The 19,748-nt window shown below is 39.6% G+C and overlaps 1 protein-coding gene across 4 annotated transcripts in view; it reads left to right on the forward strand.

The window, feature by feature from the left end:
• LOC135103736 (visual pigment-like receptor peropsin) overlaps positions 1 to 19,748 on the forward strand; it is a 198,397-nt gene that overhangs the window by 59,098 nt on the left and 119,551 nt on the right. For 2 of the 4 annotated variants that reach the window (XM_064010413.1, XM_064010414.1), the window contains exon 2: positions 4,369 to 4,431. The exons of the other annotated variants lie outside the window; for them this stretch is intronic. In XM_064010413.1, the coding sequence (XP_063866483.1) occupies positions 4,402 to 4,431 (30 nt within the window). In that variant the 5' untranslated portion in view covers positions 4,369 to 4,401. The remainder of the gene's footprint in view (positions 1 to 4,368; positions 4,432 to 19,748) is intronic. 4 annotated transcript variants of the gene reach the window in all.

Consider the following 19,748-nt stretch of genomic DNA (forward strand, 5'->3'; position numbering starts at 1 on the left):
CCTCATCTCGCGCGTGACTGGTCTGTGGTGTCGTAGTGGTGGGAGAGAAAACCAGCACACCTAAATGTCACTACACCTGAACATTCACAATCACTCATGGACGATTCTATTTGAGGAATTTGCTATTGGGAGATCTGTCCTGGTGCTGATCCTAGATTTATTAGGAGGACATGTTCTCCCGCTGCCCACGCATCAGGGAAGCAAGGCGGTTCTGATGCGTGCAGACCAAAGCCTCCAGTAATCCTATGCTGAGAAATACAGCAAATCACCTTTGCCGTCTCTTACTGGAAGTAGAAAGGTTGGGGCCTCCTAACACTTTGTGGTATGCATCAAATAACCCCGTCGTGTGTATGCCTTCATTATAGGCGTCTTCTGTTTATAGCACTGATCAGCTCTACATCTTTGATCTGGATCCATTATTGAGCCCATTACTTATCAGAACAATAACGACGCATGTCGCTAAACTGTTGATGCGCGCCACTGTGCCCCAACGACTGCAACCTACACTTCCAGAGGAAGTTGGGCCGAGAAGGCCATTTCTGAGTCCCAGCCACATGGCTACCCAGGCAGCACGAGACTGGGTTCCGTGCCTGGCCATGATAGTTTCACACAAAGCTCTCTTCACACAACATGCTGAAAGTACTCGCTGTGGTGAGGTGCATAATTTTATTTATTTATTTTTTTTTTTTATGTAGGAAGGACACTGGCGAAGGGCAAACAAAAATCCAATAAAAAAAATGCCCACCGAAATGCCAGTCCCATAAAAGGGTCAAAGCAGTAGTCAAAAATTGATGAATAAGTGTCTTGAAACCTCCCTCTTGAAAGAATTCAAGTCACAGGAAGGTGGAAATACAGAAGCAGGCAGGGAGTTCCAGAGTTTACCAGAGAAAGGGATAAATGATTGAGAATACTGGTTAACTCTTGCATTAGAGAGGTGGACAGAATAGGGGTGAGAGAAAGAAGAAAGTCTTGTGCAGCAAGGCCGCAGGAGGAGGAGAGGCATGCAGTTAGCAAGATCAGAAGAGCAGTTAGCATGAAAATAGCGATAGAAGACAGCTAGAGATGCAACGTTGCGGCGGTGAGAGAGAGGCTGAATACAGTCAGTTAGAGGACAGGAGTTGATGAGACGAAAAGCTTTTGATTCCACCCTGTCTAAAAGTGCAGTATGAGTGGAACCCCCCCAGACATGTGAAGCATACTCCATACATGGACGGATAAGGCCCTTGTACAGAGTTAGCAGCTGTGGGGATGAGAAAAACTGGCGGAGACGTCTCAGAATACCTAACTTCATAGAAGCTGTTTTAGCTAGAGATGAGATGTGAAGTTTCCAGTTCAGATTATAAGTAAAGGATAGACCGAGGATGTTCAGTGTAGAAGAGGGGGACAGTTGAGTGTCATTGAAGAAGAAGGGATAGTTGTCTGGAAGGTTGTGTCGAGTTGATAGATGGAGGAATTGAGTTTTTGAGGCATTGAACAATACCAAGTTTGCTCTGCCCCAATCAGAATTTTAGAAAGACCAGAAGTCAAGCGTTCTGTGGCTTCCCTGAGTGATATGTTTACCTCCTGAAGGGTTGGACGTCTATGAAAAGACGTGGAAAAGTGGAGGGTGGTATCATCAGCGTTGGAGTGGATAGGTCAAGAAGTTTGGTTTAGAAGGTCATTAATGAATAAGAAGAAGAGAGTGGGTGACAGGACAGGACCCTGAGGAAGACCACTGTTAATAGATTTAGGAAAAGAATAGTAACCGTCTACCACAGCAGCAATAGAACGGTCAGAAAGGAAACTTGAGATGAAGTTACAGAGAGAAGGATAGAAGCTGTAGGAGGGTAGTTTGGAAATCAAAGCTTTGTGCCAGACTCTTTCAAAAGCTTTTGATATGTCCAAGGCAACAGCAAAAGTTTCACCAAAATCTCTAAAAGAGGATGACCAAGACTCAGTAAGGAAAGCCAGAAGATCACCCGTAGAGCGGCATTGACAGAACCCGTATTGGCGATTAGATAGAAGGTTGTAAAGTGATAAATGTTTAATAATCTTCCTGTTAAGAATAGATTAAAAAAACTTTCGATAGGCAGGAAATTAAAGCAATACGACGGTAGTTTGAGGGATTAGAACGGTCACCCTCTTTAGGAACAGGTTGAATGTAGGCAAACTTCCAGCAAGAAGGAAAGGTTGACATACAGAGCTGAAAGAGTTTGACTAGGCAAGGTGCAAGCACGGAGGCACAGTTTCAGAGAACAATAGGAGGGAACCCATCAGGTCCATAAGCCTTCCGAGGGTTTAGGCCAGCAAGGGTAAGGAAAACATCATTGCGAAGAATTTTAATAGATGCATTGAAGTAGTCAGAGGGTGAAGGAGAGGGAGGAACAAGCCCAGAATCGTCCAAGGTAGATTTTTAGCAAAGGTTTGAGCGAAGAGTTCAGCTTTAGAAATAGATGTGATAGCAGCGGTGTCATCTGGTTGAAATAAAGGAGGGAAAGAAGAAGAAGCAAAGTTATTGGAGATATTTTTGGCTAGATGCCAGAAGTCACGAGGGGAGTTAGATCTTGAAAGGTTTTGACACTTTCTGTTAATGAAGGAGTTTTTGGCTAGTTGGAGAACAGACTTGGCATGGTTCCGGGCAGAAATATAAAGTGCATGAGATTCTGGTGATGGAAGGCTTAAGTACCCTTTTGTGGGCCACCTCTCTATCATGTATAGCACGAGAACAAGCTGTGTTAAACTAAGGTTTAGAAGGTTTAGGACGAGAAAAAGAGTGAGGAATGTACGCCTCCATGTCAGACACTATCACCTCTGTTATGCGCTCACCACACAAAGATGGGTCTCTGACACGGAAGCAGTAATCATTCCAAGGAAAATCAGCAAAATATCTCCTCAGGTCCCCCCAACTAGCAGAGGCAAAACGCCAGAGGCAACTTCGCTTAGGGGGATCCTGAGGAGGGATTGGAGCGATAGGACAAGATACAGATATGAGATTGTGATCAGAGGAGCCCAACGGAGAAGAAAGGATGACAGCATAAGCAGAAAGATTAGAGGTCAGGAAAAGGTCAAGAATGTTGGGCGTATCTCCAAGACGATCAGGAATACGAGTAGGGTGTTGCACCAATTGCTCTAGGTCGTGGAGGATAGCAAAGATGAAGGCTAGTTCACCAGGATGGTCAGTGAAGGGAGAAGAAAGCCAAAGCTGGTGGTGAACATTGAAGTCTCCAAGAATGGAGATCTCTGCAAAAGGGGAGAGGGTCAGAATGTGCTCCACTTTGGAAGTTAAGTAGTCAAAGAATTTCTTATAGTCAGAGGAGTTAGGTGAGAGATATACTGCACAGATAAATTTAAAATGAGAAAATATTTCGTATGTATGGTCACCCTGACCCGCGTGCTGACACTATCGACATCATTACTGAGGCATTTCATAAGTAAAGATGTATCATTTTCGACTGAACAAGTATTATCTTCCCTTTGCATTATCATGTAGTCGTTGGTAGATGCAGTAATAGCTACGTAATAATAATCAGAAGCCATTAGAACAAGGCTTGGTGTGGCTTGTTATATCTCATTTGTTTTTGGTATTTGTTACCACTACTATACACATTATGTGCCCTCAACAGCATTCGGCAGCGATTCATTACTATTCAGTTTGTTCCTCAGACATATCAGCCGTTTTCTTGGTGTATTTCCCTAAATAAGTCCCCAGTAGAGGCTGTTCAGCTTCCAATATGGCCGCCGCCAGCAGCTTCAGCAAGTGTCGTCTGCTATAACCCACCTCTGGACCCTGATCACCCAGATCACCCCAGATCAGGGGCTCTCAACATTTTGCAAGCTGGGCGCCCCCAAAGCTGGTTCACTGCATTTGTGGGCCCTCTCCTCCCTGCGCCACTCAACCCCCTCCCCAACTATGCCACCATAGATAGATAGATAGATAGATAGATAGATAGTCCTTGGCTAGGCTATATAGAGCATAACAGCTGCATCTCCTTTCCACTAATAGCCCGTGAGTCCGTGATTTTCCGTGATTTTTTCCCCCCTCCCGTCCTGTGCTAGCACCACCCCCCTCCCAACTATATCTCAGCATTTTGTATTTTTGTTTTATTTTAATTTGTCCATTTATTTCTTGTTTATCATTTATTTATTCATTTATTTATTTATTTATTTATTTTAAGGAGAAAGGAGGGAAGGGGGCTGGTGGTGGCGTTGGAGTATTTGTTGCATTATGATAAGCACTCCACATGTGCAGCAACACTTTAGTGGTGGGCATTAGTCGTTTCTTTCCTTGTATGAGTTAATACACGCAGAAGTTCTGAATTAATCAATTTCAACGAACCGATTCTATTTATTTATTTGTTTATTTATTTATTTATTTATTTTATTTTGCAGGTAAGGAAGCCTTGCGTCTTAAGCCAGCCACGAATGCTGAAGGTGTCTGCCTTCCTACAAGTGGTAATGTTACGCTTTTATTTTTAACCCTTTCCTTCTCTACTTTTTCTTTTTTTTAAAGCAGGAATTAATAGTTTTAGTTAATGGATTGGTTTATTGATTTTTATATATTTTGGCCGTCGGCCAAAATCCTTTAGACAAAAGAATGTAGAAGTTATTGATCAATAGATATAGCCAAGTTGAGTTTAATATTTCTTCATTCTGCCAGTTTGTTTTTATTTTACAGACCAGATCTTTGTGATGTAGCATTTGAGCTTTGGTTTTTAATGTCATTGACATAGATAAGTTCTCTCTCTCTCTCTCTCTCTCTCTCTCTCTCTCTCTCTCTCTCTCTCTCTCTCTGTGTGTGTGTGTGTGTGTGCGTGCAAGCCGCGCGCGCACTCACGGCTCGCATTCTAGAAGGTAGAAGGCCATGGTTCAGGGCCTGGGAAGGACTAGGCAGATGTTTGAGCCTAGTGTGTAGCTGTGATTCACCTGTAGGTACGGAACTGAACCCGAGCGACTGTAGTCTCGCTGTCCCGCCGACAGCGTGGCTTCAGTCCCTTCCAGGAATCGATCACTATGAGCTCTGAGCTTACTACACACACACACACACACACACACACACACACGTACCAAAAGATCATCGAATCATTTATTGAACATACATGTTAACGACGTGAAACTACGATAAAAATATTAAAGAGATGGATATTGCTATTGGTACATGATCATTTTCATGCACGGGTTCCCTGTAACATGAAAATTATTTCAAGAGTTCCACAAGGGAGAAGAGGTTGAGAAACGCTGATTTACGGTAAACGGAAACAGGAAGCTTTCATAATCATCAAATCTGGGATGAAGGGACAACTCTCACTTATGTCAGCGGACAAATGACTTCTTAAACCACATAAATAAATAAGCAGTGGGATATAACACACATGTCTAAACTACGTAAAACTGAACGGCGCCTGAGCCAGTGACGGTGGACATCATGCCACACAAAGCCGCGAGCCGCATTCCTAGGTATCTGTTTCACTTGCCAGAGGCTTCCTACATACTTGAGTTTACAGTTAATCAACTTAGTTAGCATGGGAGGGCAAGGGAAAATGAGTATGAACTATTGGAAAATATTACCGACGATAATTTTGTTGGGATATAAGATTTTTTTTTATCACAAAGCCAAGTCTGCGGTCTTATTACGGTAAGCATATGGAACTTCTGAGCGGAAAATTTTCTCATAAGACCTCACAGCTTTACTGTGAGATATATATATATATATATATATATATATATATATATATATATATATATATATATATATATATATATATATATATATATATATATATATATATATATATATATATATATATATATATATATCGGTGTGTGTGTCTGTATCAGACTGAAGCCTCATTCTTCGTTTACAGTCATGGTTAACTTGTTAACGGGGCATTTAACAACACCAGCACTGCCTTCGTCCCCTTCACTGTACAGCTCAGCGTGATCTCTACAAATTAGTGTCAATCATTGGAATGGTACATTTACTATTCTACATCGTTAATTAACGTAAACAAGCTTCTATACAACTGAGGCCTCTCAAAGAGGGATGTAGTAAGCGCCACTGATTGGTTGAATTGACACTATAACACGATTTTAACCTTTATTCTGTCAGGCGTGCCAGTCACTGGTCTTAAAACTGCATCGGAATTAATGGTGAAAATTTTGTAAGTAACTAAATAAATAAGAACTAAATAAAAATAAAAGATGAATTGATTCTCCACCGTGATTAGTTTGGCTGTTTTAAAGATGAATTGATTCTCCACCGTGGTTAGTTTGGCTGTTATTAACTGGGTGGAGAATTTTGGTAAGCATCTCCCTTCATCTGACTCACGTGGCCAGTGTCAACACCAGCGCGGCTAAGTTCGTTGTACGTAATGTCATTATTGTTATAGGTATCATTTTATTTCATTGCATATTAAAATTTTATTTCCTTCAAATAATTCTTGGCACACTGATATTCAACATATCTGCCTGTTTTTCTTTTTTTTTTTTTTTTTTTCCAACGCCTTGACAATGTGGAAACACGACCCGAAACTGAACTGGTCATGTGATGTTTTATGGTCCAGTCATGTTAACGTTAATGTCCACCCTCTCTTTGCTTAATCGTGACGTTGGTGCCATGGCGGTAGAATTGCCTCACACTGAAGATTTGGTACGGAGGCGGATAAAGCCTGGTTGAGCATTAGCATGGTGTGTTGAGTTGAATCAACCACGAAAGGAGAGAGAAAACGTGGATGGAGTAGAGGTCTCCTAGCCGTCTAGCATATACTCTGGTGAACCTAACAAGGACTATACCTACAATTTTCACGCCGCCTTAAACTGTTAGGATATTTACTGTACATAATTCAGTCTACGAAGCACCAGAGAGGTGGAGTAGGGTTACGTAATGTCGTGAAGGGACACGGAAACACGCACCAAGGGTACACTTGGATCTCGGGATGTACCTTATGTTTATTTGCTAATTAAGGCTGTAATACCCGGCCTGGATCCTCTTTCATCCACCTCCCGTATGTATAACATTAATTCATCACGGTTTCGTAACGGAGCATGTAGACTTGGTATTATAAACAGTCTGGAAAGACGATAACAAAACTTATTTGTCGTCTACAGGAAAAATCCAATAAAGTGTTTTAAGCTGCCGAAAGCTTTAAAAATATGAAATCACCTTTACCATTTTCTCTTCTCTGTGTGGGTGGAACAGCAGCTGATTTGGATAAATCTGTATTTTCTTAGCAGGCGTGATAATCATATATAGACAATCTGATCTGCTTTTTACAGATCTATATTAAGAACACTTGTGTAAAGAGAAAAGAAAGCAATATGAATGAATTCATAGACCTGCACTTCATGATATCGCAACGGACTACAAATGCAACTATTGAACAAATGCAATCCAGGAAAATAAACGGACAAAACGTTCAGATCACAAACCTTGAAAGAAAATCAGCAAGAATTGGACATAACATTTTGTAAATACATTAAGTTAGAAACCCTAATTACAGGACGTTATACATCGGCACAGCAAAGTTAAGACAATACAAAGATTGAAGAAGCAAGGAAATTCACGTGATCAACAGAATCGAGAAGTCATCAACAAGTTGTAAAAATATTCAAAGGGAAACGTATGATAAACTAAGAGTAAAACACTAATAATATCAAGCTAATATTCCAACGCAACCACAGAAAGGTACTACAGTTAACCTAAACATGGCTTCACGAGCACCAACTCCCGCCCAACAAGCAATCCTTTTCCATTCCTGCAGCTGTCAGTATAGGTCCTCTGCATCTCCTTCCCCCTGTTGCTTTTCACCTACCTCCTTTCCAATCAGCAATAAGTACATGACATGCAGGACTCGAGAAGGGGTAAACGAGTATAAAGAGAAGGCGACTGCAGTTTTTGAAACACTTACCGAGACCTGCAGGAATGGAAACGGATTGTTCGCTAAGGAAAACTGGCGGAAGAAGAGCAAGAGAAAAACAAAGAAAGAACCTCAAGAACACCTTGCTGGAAAATATAAACAGGATGTAGTGCGACGGACGTGGTCAAGGTGATGGAGAGAAGAGAGGAATGGTGCTCCATGGTTGTTGACCTCGCGTGACACACACCTCGGTAAGGTAAGGACTAACGGGGTAAAGAGAGACGAAAATCAATTATGCATGTTTCTTTCTCCTTTTACTTCAAATTGCATGATATAAAATTGATTCTATGTAAATAATTAGAATAATAATAATAGTAATAATAAAGTAATTATAGAAGCAATTGAAGAAAAGAGATTGCAACAAGCGACTTTTACATCAATTCTGACTATGGGCAGAAAACGATAAATCCTTATTTAGCAATTCGATGAAGAGAACAAAAGGTTAGAGGTTTCAGCACTTACAAATTAAGGCCGATTTTTAATGTTACTATCGAACCGATCTCTCTCTCTCTCTCTCTCTCTCTCTCTCTCTCTCTCTCTCTCTCTCTCTCTCTCTCTCTCTCTCTCTCTCTCTCTCTCTCTCTCTCTCTCTCTCTCTCTCTCTCTCTCTCTCTCTCTCTCTCTCTCTCTCTCTCTGATCTTGTGTCAGCTCAAGTAGGTATTGATCTCTTCTCCGCACCGCTGTTGTTCACCTCACCACATTCGCCTGCTTCATGTGAACGTCTTTGTCCTCATTGAACGTGACCCAGTTGTGGCTAGCAGCGACACACAGAAACAATGTCCTGTCGGTAGCAAGAAAAGCTCCAGTAAAAGGATTCAAGACGCGTGAGATTCTCCTTCAATGTAAACTCTTTTCTCCAGCTCTTTTAGTATCGCTTTGGAATTACCGTGCGATTTTTTGGCCACGCGTCTCTTTCTTCCGGTCTCTATTTTCTCTCTCTCTCTCTCTCTCTCTCTCTCTCTCTCTCTCTCTCTCTCTCTCTCTCTCTCTCTCTCTCTCTCTCTCTCTTTTTCTTTCTTTCTTTCTTTCTTTCTCATCGGCTGCAGAAAGGGTTCTGAGGAGACTGAGGCAAACTAAATTTACGCCTATATTTATTCTTACATGACAATGTATATTATGTGAACCCATGAAGTAATAATAATAATAACAATAATAATAATAATAGTAATAATAATAATAATAATAATAATAATAATAATAATAATAATAATAATGATAATAATGGCAAGGACACTAATTACGGTGATGATAAGAACAGGTGTTGACAGATTTAAACTTAAGAAGCGATAGCTTATCTGGCAAGATGTCCTGGGTTCGAATTCTGTTAACGGCCAGGATTTTTCTGGGACGATGCCCGCTCCTAGGCTCACTCAACCTTAAAATGGTCACCGGTCAGTTATTACTGGGAACATAAAGACGGCGGAGAAAGGCATCGGCCACCCTACTCCATTTGTCGAGGCCCAGGAAGGGTGACGCTGCCTGCCCCACGCCAGCACTCGTGATTCAGCACGGCACACCCTTACGCTTCAACCCCTTGACATGAAAGCGAGCACATGATTTCATGGAAACGAGTATTCGACTTTTGATAATATGTATGTCTTTGTATTCGTGAAAACAAGGAAGGTTAAAGTACTTAAACAGCCACCCACTCCATAAGAATAAGTCGCACATTCCAGTAAGCATGAAAAAAGCCACTCATTCCAGTGAGGAGGACATACACAGTACCCATTCCTGCAAAGATAAATAAACCGCAAACTCCAACATAGATAAAAAGAGGCACTCAACCCGGTAGTGATCAGAAGGTACCCATTACATGAAAGGACAGAACTTGACCACTACATTAGAAGGGAACATGACCCACTCCAGTGGGGATTAAAAGCCACGCACTTCAGGAAGGGTCAAAAGCAAAATACTTCAGGAAGGGACAAATGCCGCACACTTCAAGAACGATCAAAAGCCACACACTTCAGTAAATCAAGTCAAAGCGTATTGGCTGAAGTAAACCTCTCGCTGATCACGAGACTTACCAAACAATACAAAATTACTGTTGCGCAAGTAAAACAGTAAGGGGGTCTCAGGAGTCACACTACAGAAATAGATTCTAAACGTAACAGTCTGGGTCCTCACTCACAACCACGTCCTGAAGCACTGGCTTATTATAACAAAATTATGATAAAATTAATAAATAGTTAAGTAAATAAAATAAAACAAATATATATATATATATATATATATATATATATATATATATATATATATATATATATATATATATATATATATATATATATATATATATATATATATATATATATAACATGTAACTTCAGGTTTATTTACACATACTTTACCTGTATAGCATAAGTGTGTCAAATTTCAGGTGGTAATATCATTGCAAACAAATAAACATCTACGGCACACAGTATCCTTGACACGCAAACAGTTCGTGATCCTCGATTTACATTTAACTATTCAAGCAAATAACGCCATACTACACTGAAGGGCTGCAACATTAAGATGCCCAGTTTAATTTGGCTTCCTTCTTCGTTAACTCATGACAAGACCAGCCTACGCTTTCCCTAAATATCCTGCAAACAACATGTTGGGGGAAACAAACTTTTTTTTTTTATTAGAGCTACGATAAGAAAAATATATACAGTAGCACCTTGGTATACTACTAACTTCGTAAACGAGCTATTCGTAAGACGAGCGTACATATGAAACAAAATTTTCTTTTGGCGTACGAAAGTAACTTGGAAAGCGAGCAAAAAGAGCAGCGTGCCTCGTCCTCCGTCGCAGCCCTTCTTCTTCTTGTGATCTGACTTGTTTAGTAACGCTTGCAGGTCGTCCACTCCTTGCTGCTGTTGTTTCCCATTGCTTCATTTTCATTATTACGCTGCTTCCTTAGTTATTTTTTTTCCCAACTATGTACTAAAAATCTCTTAATACATTTTATATATATTTTTTTTTCTGACTCAGTTGTATCTCTTATATGAGTACTTCAAGTACTGTGCTGATCGCTCCGTCCTCCTCTTCTAACCTCGTATGCCATTCTTCCTCCCTGATGATGGCTACTAGTGGTACCACGGGTTGGCTTCTCTCATCTCACACCTGCCACACTCCACATCCAGGTGTTCATTGGTCTCCTTCACTTCCTACAGAACCTGCAGCTTTGTTGCCCATCCCGGCAACCTACAGTAATTTCCTATATAATTTTAAGACTGCTTTTGCAGTGTTGTGACTTTATATTGTTAAAATGAAAGAAGGTACTAAGATGATTACAGCTGAGACGAAGATTATCGAGAAACATGAATGAGGCGTCCGCGTGGTTTTTTATCTTCTAAAAACTAATTCGTGTATATATATATATATATATATATATATATATATATATATATATATATATATATATATATATATATATATATATATATATATATATATATATATATATATATATATATATATATATATATATATATATATATATATATATATATATATATATATATATATATATATATATATCGTTGGTTTCCAAAAGTCTTAACGTGCAGGCTTTTCGTTATCGTTCCGTAAAGACATAAATCACTAGCGAGAATGTCACTACAAAACATATCTAAGCATTTGTCAAAAGTGAATAAAAACTGGATGAACCTTAAAATCAAATAAATAGTCTATTCATTAATTTCCATCAGAGAGAGAAAAATGTGATCATATGTTTTGGATGTCACATGATCTTATTGGTACGCGTGGAATGTCCCTCAAGGGGCGAGAGGAAGAGAGAGAGAGAGAGAGAGAGAGAGAGAGAGAGAGAGAGAGAGAGAGAGAGAGAGAGAGAGAGAGAGGATGGGGAAAAGGGAAAGCTTTAATCTGCTTTGTGTGTGTGTGTGTGTGTGTGTGTGTGTGTGTGTGTGTGTGTGTGTGTGATTTATATATTTCATTCGTTATGGTCTGTGGACGTAAACCATGAGGCTGGATATTTATATTACGAAGCATAGAAGTGCGCATATCGGGGACATTTTGAGTATTGCCCCCCATCACAGAAAACAGTGTGGCCAACACACTCAGGAAATGCAGCTAACAAAAGCGAAAAATTTATTTAATGAAAGCTTGAGACTATGCATCTTAACAAATGTCTATATACCATACAGTGATGATGACTGTCGGAAAGTAAAACTACTTAATTGAAGAAAAAAGAAGAAATATCTCCTAAAATTCTTTGTCCAAGTAATGGTAGAATGTGTTGGCAGATATTGTTACTTTTTACTTTTATTTATGTATTATTATTATTATTATTATTATTATTATTATTATTATTATTATTATTATTATTATTATTATTATTATTATTATTATTATTATTATTATTTTTGTTGTTTTTGTTGCTGTTGCTGTTGTTGTTACTGTTGTTGTTGTTGTTGGTGGTGGTGGTGGTGGTGTTCTTGTTATTTAGTAAAAATAATTTTCTATTTATTTATATCGTAGTTAGGTCTTATCCATCGTCACTTTATTACTTTATTCTTGGTCAGTTTCGTATTGGGTGGTATAAATGTAGATGAAATTTCTGCAATTCATGATTCAAAATTATATAGAGCACATCGTCTAAACATGGAGCATGAGATCCAGCAGTGGTGACCGCTGTCTTGAAGGCAAACACTTACAAATGAAGTGGTAAACTCTGGAACTCCCTGCCTGCTTCTGTATTTCCACCTTCCTAAGACTTGAATTCCTTCAAGAGGGAGGTTTCAAGACACTTATCCTTCAATTTTTTACTACCGCTTTGGACCCTTTCCTGGGACTGGCGTCTCAGTGGGGCTTTTTTTTGGGGGGAGGGATTTTTGTTGCCCTTGGCCAGTGTCCCTCCTACATAAAAAAAAAAAAAATACAAAAGGACGTAACAAGAGAGTGAGGGAAACAGCAAGAAGCCTCTAGGCCTACATGCTGCAGTCCCTTTATGAAACATACCAATTTCTACCTATCATTCTCGTCCATATTTTTTCTAATTTTCTTTTAAAAGCTCCCTAATGACTCGGCACTAACATCCTGATTACCGAATCTATGTATTTTTAAATCTAACTTAATCAAGCCCATTATTTTTTGCCCTGTCCTCGTTACTGATCCAGAGGAATTTGCTTGTAACACATTCGTTATAACATTTAAAGATCTCTATCCGATCCCATGTTAATCTACGCCTCTCTAAAAATGTAAATTTAAAAGCTTCAATCTCAGTATGCCCACCGCAGTTCATACGCAGGCGCAGCCCCGAAGATGCAAAGTAAGATATTTTCTTTATCAGCACATTTCCACTTCAAAAATTTCAACAAACATTATGCTATTAATTTCAGATTTATTAAAAATAGTTATGCATTCATCATTTACGTTAGTTCATGCATAACCTCTATTTGTCAGTGGCTTTCGTTCATATATATATATATATATATATATATATATATATATATATATATATATATATATATATATATATATATATATATATATATATATATATATATATATATATATATATATATATATATATACTTTCTCTATGATAAAAGGACACGCTAAAAATGCTTCACGAATTTTTTTTATTTCCGGTTGCAACATGAGGTGCAGTAACCTTAAATTAATTAACAACTTCAAAAGTCTTTAATAGCGGGTGGATTAATAATAATGATAACAACAGCACCGCGAAATTGTTTCGGTCATTATTTAATTTGCCAGAGTCCGGTACATCAGCAGTGGCTCTGGACAAAGGATGACACACCATCTACAAACCTCGGCATTCTGCACTCTATGGACTCATCTAGCGCACCACGAACTGTACAGAACAGCCAATGGCCCACCCAGACTAATGTGCAACCACGCAGCCGCACTCTGCACTGACACAGTAAAGTCCAATTAATTGTACAATTGTGTATTTCCATAGTGTTATGACTCCTAAATACCGTCTCTCTCTCTCTCTCTCTCTCTCTCTCTCTCTCTCTCTCTCTCTCTCTCTCTCTCTCTCTCTCTCTCTCTCTCTCTCAATAATAAATCCCAACAACTAATATCGATTAATTTTCCACTCTCGGTGTTGCTTTCGAGTCAGGACGCGGAGAGCTGAACCATGGAAATCACTGTATTACTGAAAATAAATAAGTAAATATATTGGTAAATAATTAAAAACATAATAGATAAACATGTAAATAAATAAGTAAATGTTTCAGCGAGGTGAGCTGCGCACTATACATCGGGGGCAGTATATTTCCGTCACCAGTAAGGAAGACAGACGTGTGACCTGTTTTTAAAGTCGACCACGGCGCGGCCAGTCAACGCCTGCACAGGAAGTATATATGGGATATTACTTACAGATTCAGCTACATGATTATTGCAGAGTAATGCTAACAAAGAATATTAGCACCAAAAAAAGTGAACCCGGGGTCAATTTTTCAATAGCTACGAATGTCGAGGGAAATGTGGTTATCTTTAGCCAGCAAGAATTTTAGCCGCAAATCATTGAAATGTTCAGATACAAAACGAGTAAAAATATCACTAATTAATATTTGAAGAAAGAGGGGAACGAGTTATATTAATTATATTACCCTACACCAGTTCATTTGTTCCTTCCCCATTTTCTCTCTCTCTCTCTCTCTCTCTCTCTCTCTCTCTCTCTCTCTCTCTCTCTCTCTCTCTCTCTCTCCTCTCTCTCTCTCTCTCTCTCTCTCTCCATTTGTTCCTTCCCCATTCTCTCTCTCTCTCTCTCTCTCTCTCTCTCTCTCTCTCTCTCTCTCTCTCTCTCTCTCTCTCTCTCTCTCTCTCTCTCTCTAGCTGACATGTACAGTATCCAGTTACTCAAGACTACCGCATGCAGATGTGGCCACTCCTGCCCGAAACGTAATCCTAAGATGTTTCTGAGACATGTCCTGTGCACCAGTGGCCGGATTACGTTGGAAAGTCTGCCGGTCATGTTGGCAGCACTGATGTGGAAGAGGCTATGCAGTGCCACATCTATTTTTGGCTTGTCTGAATTTTCACGAAACACTGACTAAAACAATGTTCCTGTATCGTCTGTGGCAAAATCGTAAAGTTGCGACCACACTTACCCGAAACAGTGTCCAAAACAATGCTGGAGACATGGCCACACACAAGTTAGCAGCATGTCGCAGGCAACACTGCCAGTGTTTGGAGTGTCGTTACAAGCAAAACTACTGAAATGTGTGTAAGAGATGTTATAGCGAGGTGGTCCACACTCGCGGGTCAGTACTCAGCACTATGACTAGATTCATGTCTCGGGCACTGATACCAACATTGATATAAACTGTGTATTGAACGAGTGTGAACGAGTGTGTTCGAAGCCCTGTCAAACACATGTTAAGGCTTGTCCACACCAGAAAACATTGCAAACACTTTCCAAACTGTTTCCCAACCGTTTCCAATATTTGGGAAACATTTTGAGAACATTTGACAAACAGTTTTCATGAATGGTGAGTGGATGGATGGATAGAGGGATGGATGAGTTTCTAAACTGTTTCCCTATTTTTCTATTATATATATATATATATATATATATATATATATATATATATATATATATATATATATATATATATATATATATATATATATATATATATATATATATATATATATATATATATATATATATATCCGAAGTGTTTCCAAAATGCTTCTGAAATGTTCCTCAATTTTTTTCCGAATTGTTTCTTTAATGTTTGCAAGCATTGCTTTCAAATAATGTTTCCTGATGTGGACAGCTTTATCGACATGTTTCGGGCTGGTGTGGTCGCGCCCTAGGGCAAGTAAGGCCGCGCCTAAAATTTCCTCATCCATGTATGCGGATGATATAGATACCCACCGATGCGCATGGGAATTCGGATATCCGGTCCAGCTTTACTAAAAACAGAAGGTAGATTCTAAATAAGTCGCAATATAAATTTGCAGTTCAGATCTCATCTTTTAATATCAAGAAAATATCTAAGTCCTTGGAGTTTACTGGAAAACTTTTGCACTTTTGGAGAATGCGACTTATAAAAGGAAAGATTTAATGCTTCACTGAATTTTTTCTCTAAATATAGATTTACTGTACGAGCAAAACTCTTTTTAATACATAATTATTCAATTTTACGGCAATTAATACTGATTTACTAGCGATAAAAATTGTAAAACCCGGTAAATATGAAGGGAAGAATTATCAAATAATTTTACATCCTCCAAGGAAGTACTTTGCAAAGAAAGTAATAAAAGTTCCCGATAAATCTTATCTCAAGAAACGTCGTTTTCCATTAAGATATATTCGCCAAATATTTCAATTGACAAACTTTGGTCACCTGCACAGGTGGTGTGATAGGCTTTTCTGTTTGTATAACTCCGTTTCTCCCATCCACTTTGTTGGTCTATTTGTTTCGATGCCTTTACCGTTCTGTTCTTTTCTGCCTGTATGTTTTGGTCTACATCAGGAGTGTCAAACCCATGACTTACAGGACAAAGGCGGCCCGCGGGATGATCTGAAGTAGCCCGCGAGGTAACAAATGATTTCTTAACTTGATATTATTATTGCTATAGCCGAGGAAACTACTAAACACCCCAAGTGAAACATAGTAGTAACATTTACCTATTATTTTCATGACAATGATCTATTTCGTACCAAATGTGCACCAATAGCGCTCTTTAATTGCTAATTTTAGTAAACGAACATTATAAATCCCTTAGAGCGTGATATGGATTGCCGTTAGAGTGTGATATGTGTTGAATGTGGCTAACTGTGGTGTGTGGTGGAACGCAACTGTGTGTGTGAGTGGGTGTGGTATGAGTAGTAGGACTGGATGTGTGGTGTGATGCAGTTTTAGGTGGATGTGATGAGGGTTGTTGTGTGGCTAGTTCGTATGTGTGTGTGATGTGACTGTGGCGTGAGTGCGCGTGACTCGAGTTGTGCGGCTGGGTGTGACGTGTGTTGTGATGCGGCTTTGTGTGGTGTTGCTGAATGTGATGTATGGTGCGATGTGGTGCGTGGTGTGGCTGAATTTTGTGTAATAATAATGTTGCGTTTATTAGGCAAGACCTACTTTGCCTGTGTAAAATCAGATGAAACCAAATTATATGTTCTCGGCAAACCAATCAACAAAATAAATCGTAAACTTTACTCGCCAGTAGGTAATCACAAAATCATTGATGGCCCTCGAGACCACAACCAAGTGCATAGTTGCCTCTGGAAATTATTTGCGTTTGACACCCTGGTCTATATCTTTTTGTCATCTCACTCTGCTTCTACATAAACATCCTTATACCTATCTGCCTGTCCATTTCTGTGTACCAGTTTCATCTGTCTAAGTATTTTGTTCTACCCTCCTGTCTTTTTTTTATGTAACAGGGGTGCTGGCCATGGGCAACAAAAATTATATATATATAAAAAAAAGGCACAGTGAGACGTCAATCCATATACAGAGGTCAAATACTGTTATCAGAGACTGAAGGATAAGTGTCTTGAAACCTCCCTCTTGAAAGAGTTCAAGTCATAGGAAGGAAAAAATACACAAGCAGGCACGGGGTTCCAGAGTTTACCAGAAAACGGGAAGAATGATTGAGAATACTGGTTAACTCTTGCATTAGAGAGGTGGACAGAATGAGAGAAAGCAGAAAGTCTTGTGCAGCGAGGCCGCGGGGGGAAGGGAGGCATACAGTTAGTAAGAACAGAAAAGCACTTAGCGTGAAAATACCGGCAGAAGATGACAAGAGATGTAACATTGCGGCGATGAGAGAGGGACTAAAGATTCCACCTTCTCTAAAAGAGCGTTATTAGTGGAACCCCCTTACATGTGAAGCATACTCCATGCATGGACATGGTCAGAGTTAGCAGCTAGAGGTGAGGAAAACTGGCAGAGACGACTCAGAACAACTAACTTTATAGAAGCTGTTTTAACTAGAGATGAGATGTGAAATTTCCAGTTTAAATTATAAGTAAAGGACAAACCAAAGATTTTCAGTGTAGAAGATAGGGACAGTTGAGTGTCACTGAAGAAGAGGGATAGTTGTCTGAAGGATTGTGTCGAGTTGGTAGATGGAGGAATTTATTTTTTTGAGTTATTGAACAACACTAAGTTTGTTCTACCCCAATCAGAAATTTTAGAGAGAGATCCTGAACGGTTGGACGTCATGGAAAAGTGCAGGGTGGTAAAGGCTGCGTAAAAGTCGATAGTTTGTATCGTTCTGTTTGTCTTTCTGCCTGTTTGTCTGTCAATATGTCTACCGGACTGCCTGCCTGTTTCTATAAATGTCTATTTGTTTTCCTGTTTATGTTCATCTTTCTGTTTGTTTCTCTGTACCCCTTTAGGTATGTTTTTAGGCATATGTATTTTTTCCTGTTAAATTGTCTGTCTTTCAGTTTCATTCCGTCAGTCTGTTAGTTTCGTATGTCTCAGTCTCCGTCTGTATGCATCTTCGTTTGCTTTTGTCTGTCTCCGGAAATTAATTGACTTCTCGCAGTTTCTAATAGTTTAACTCTTGTGAATTTGGCAAGTTTGGCACCGTCTCTACCAAGTATATTCATTATAATTATATGGTGTCGCGTCAGAAGCACCAGCACTTTAGTGGATCCAGAAGCGACACTGAAGCGAGACGACAGGCTCAAGAAATACTGCTGTGATCAGAGGAACTAAACGCAGAAAAGTTTGGCCGGATAATTTGAAGTGTTAAAGATCAGGAAGTGTCCGAGGATATTGACCGCTTCTTCTGCCAGGAATGCGGGCAGGATGCTACAGTAATTGCTGAAGATCATGCAAGAGTTGAGGGTTTCTTCACCATATTGGTCAGAAAAAAATGATGACCAAAGGTGGTGGTGAACAGAGTATTCCCCAAATATGGAGATTTCAACAAAAGGAATATGAATTAGAACGTGCTCCACTTTGGAGGGCAAGTAGTTTAAGGAGCCAGAGTCAGAGGAGATGGGTGAGAGATACACAGAGTAGATGAATTAGTCGAAAGTGACCACTAAATCTCAGCCAGATTGTGGAAAATTTTGAAGATTCTAGAGGACGGGGTCGAGAGCAAGTTATGTAGTTCGTTGCGTGCGTAGACGCAACAGCCAACTTTGGTTTAAGCACGAACATCGAAGAAGAAGGGAAGAGAAAACTGTCAGCAGTTTTAGACACGTGAGTCTTACTGAAGAAAAGAGGATGCGGGTCTGAAAGAAGTAAGGTAAATCAGGTGGTAACGCATGTGAGTAGAATACAAGACGTCCCGAGCTGGAATCCTGGTCAAGGTCGGGTATTTTTCTGGGACGACTATCCGCTCTTAGGCTCACCCAACCTTAAGATGGGTACCGGCCAGCTGTTACAGGGAAAGTAAAGGCGGCGGGGAAAGGGATCTGTCACCCTATTCCAGATGCCGAGGCTCAGAGTGACGCTGCCTGCCCCACGGCAGCGCTCACGACTGAGTACGGCACACTTTTACGTTTTAATGTTCCTCAGAGTGCAGATTAGATCTCAATCCGAGGATTTTAATACAAAGCAAATCTGGGGAAGAATCGCGATGTCTCGCGGCGTCACGAGGACAGCCTGGCGTGGGCATTGTTGTGGATCCCTTCCCCCCATGTGACAGCGTTTTTTTTTTTTTTTTTAGTCATGAGTATGCTTTCGATATTAAGGTCACATGGGGTGTTTGAACTGTATGTAGTGTAGTGAAAATCCCCTCCTCCCCCGAAAAAATGTTGTTGTTTTTTTATTTCATTCATTCATTTCATTTCACTTAAAGTTCATGAATTTATTTTATTTACATATTCTGTTAATTCACTATCTATTTATTTCATCTTATCTGATTTATCGATGTATTTTATTTTCTAATTTATATAGTTTATT

This window comes from Scylla paramamosain, chromosome 9 (assembly GCF_035594125.1).
Source record: "Scylla paramamosain isolate STU-SP2022 chromosome 9, ASM3559412v1, whole genome shotgun sequence".
NCBI classification, from domain to species: Eukaryota; Metazoa; Arthropoda; class Malacostraca; order Decapoda; family Portunidae; genus Scylla; species Scylla paramamosain.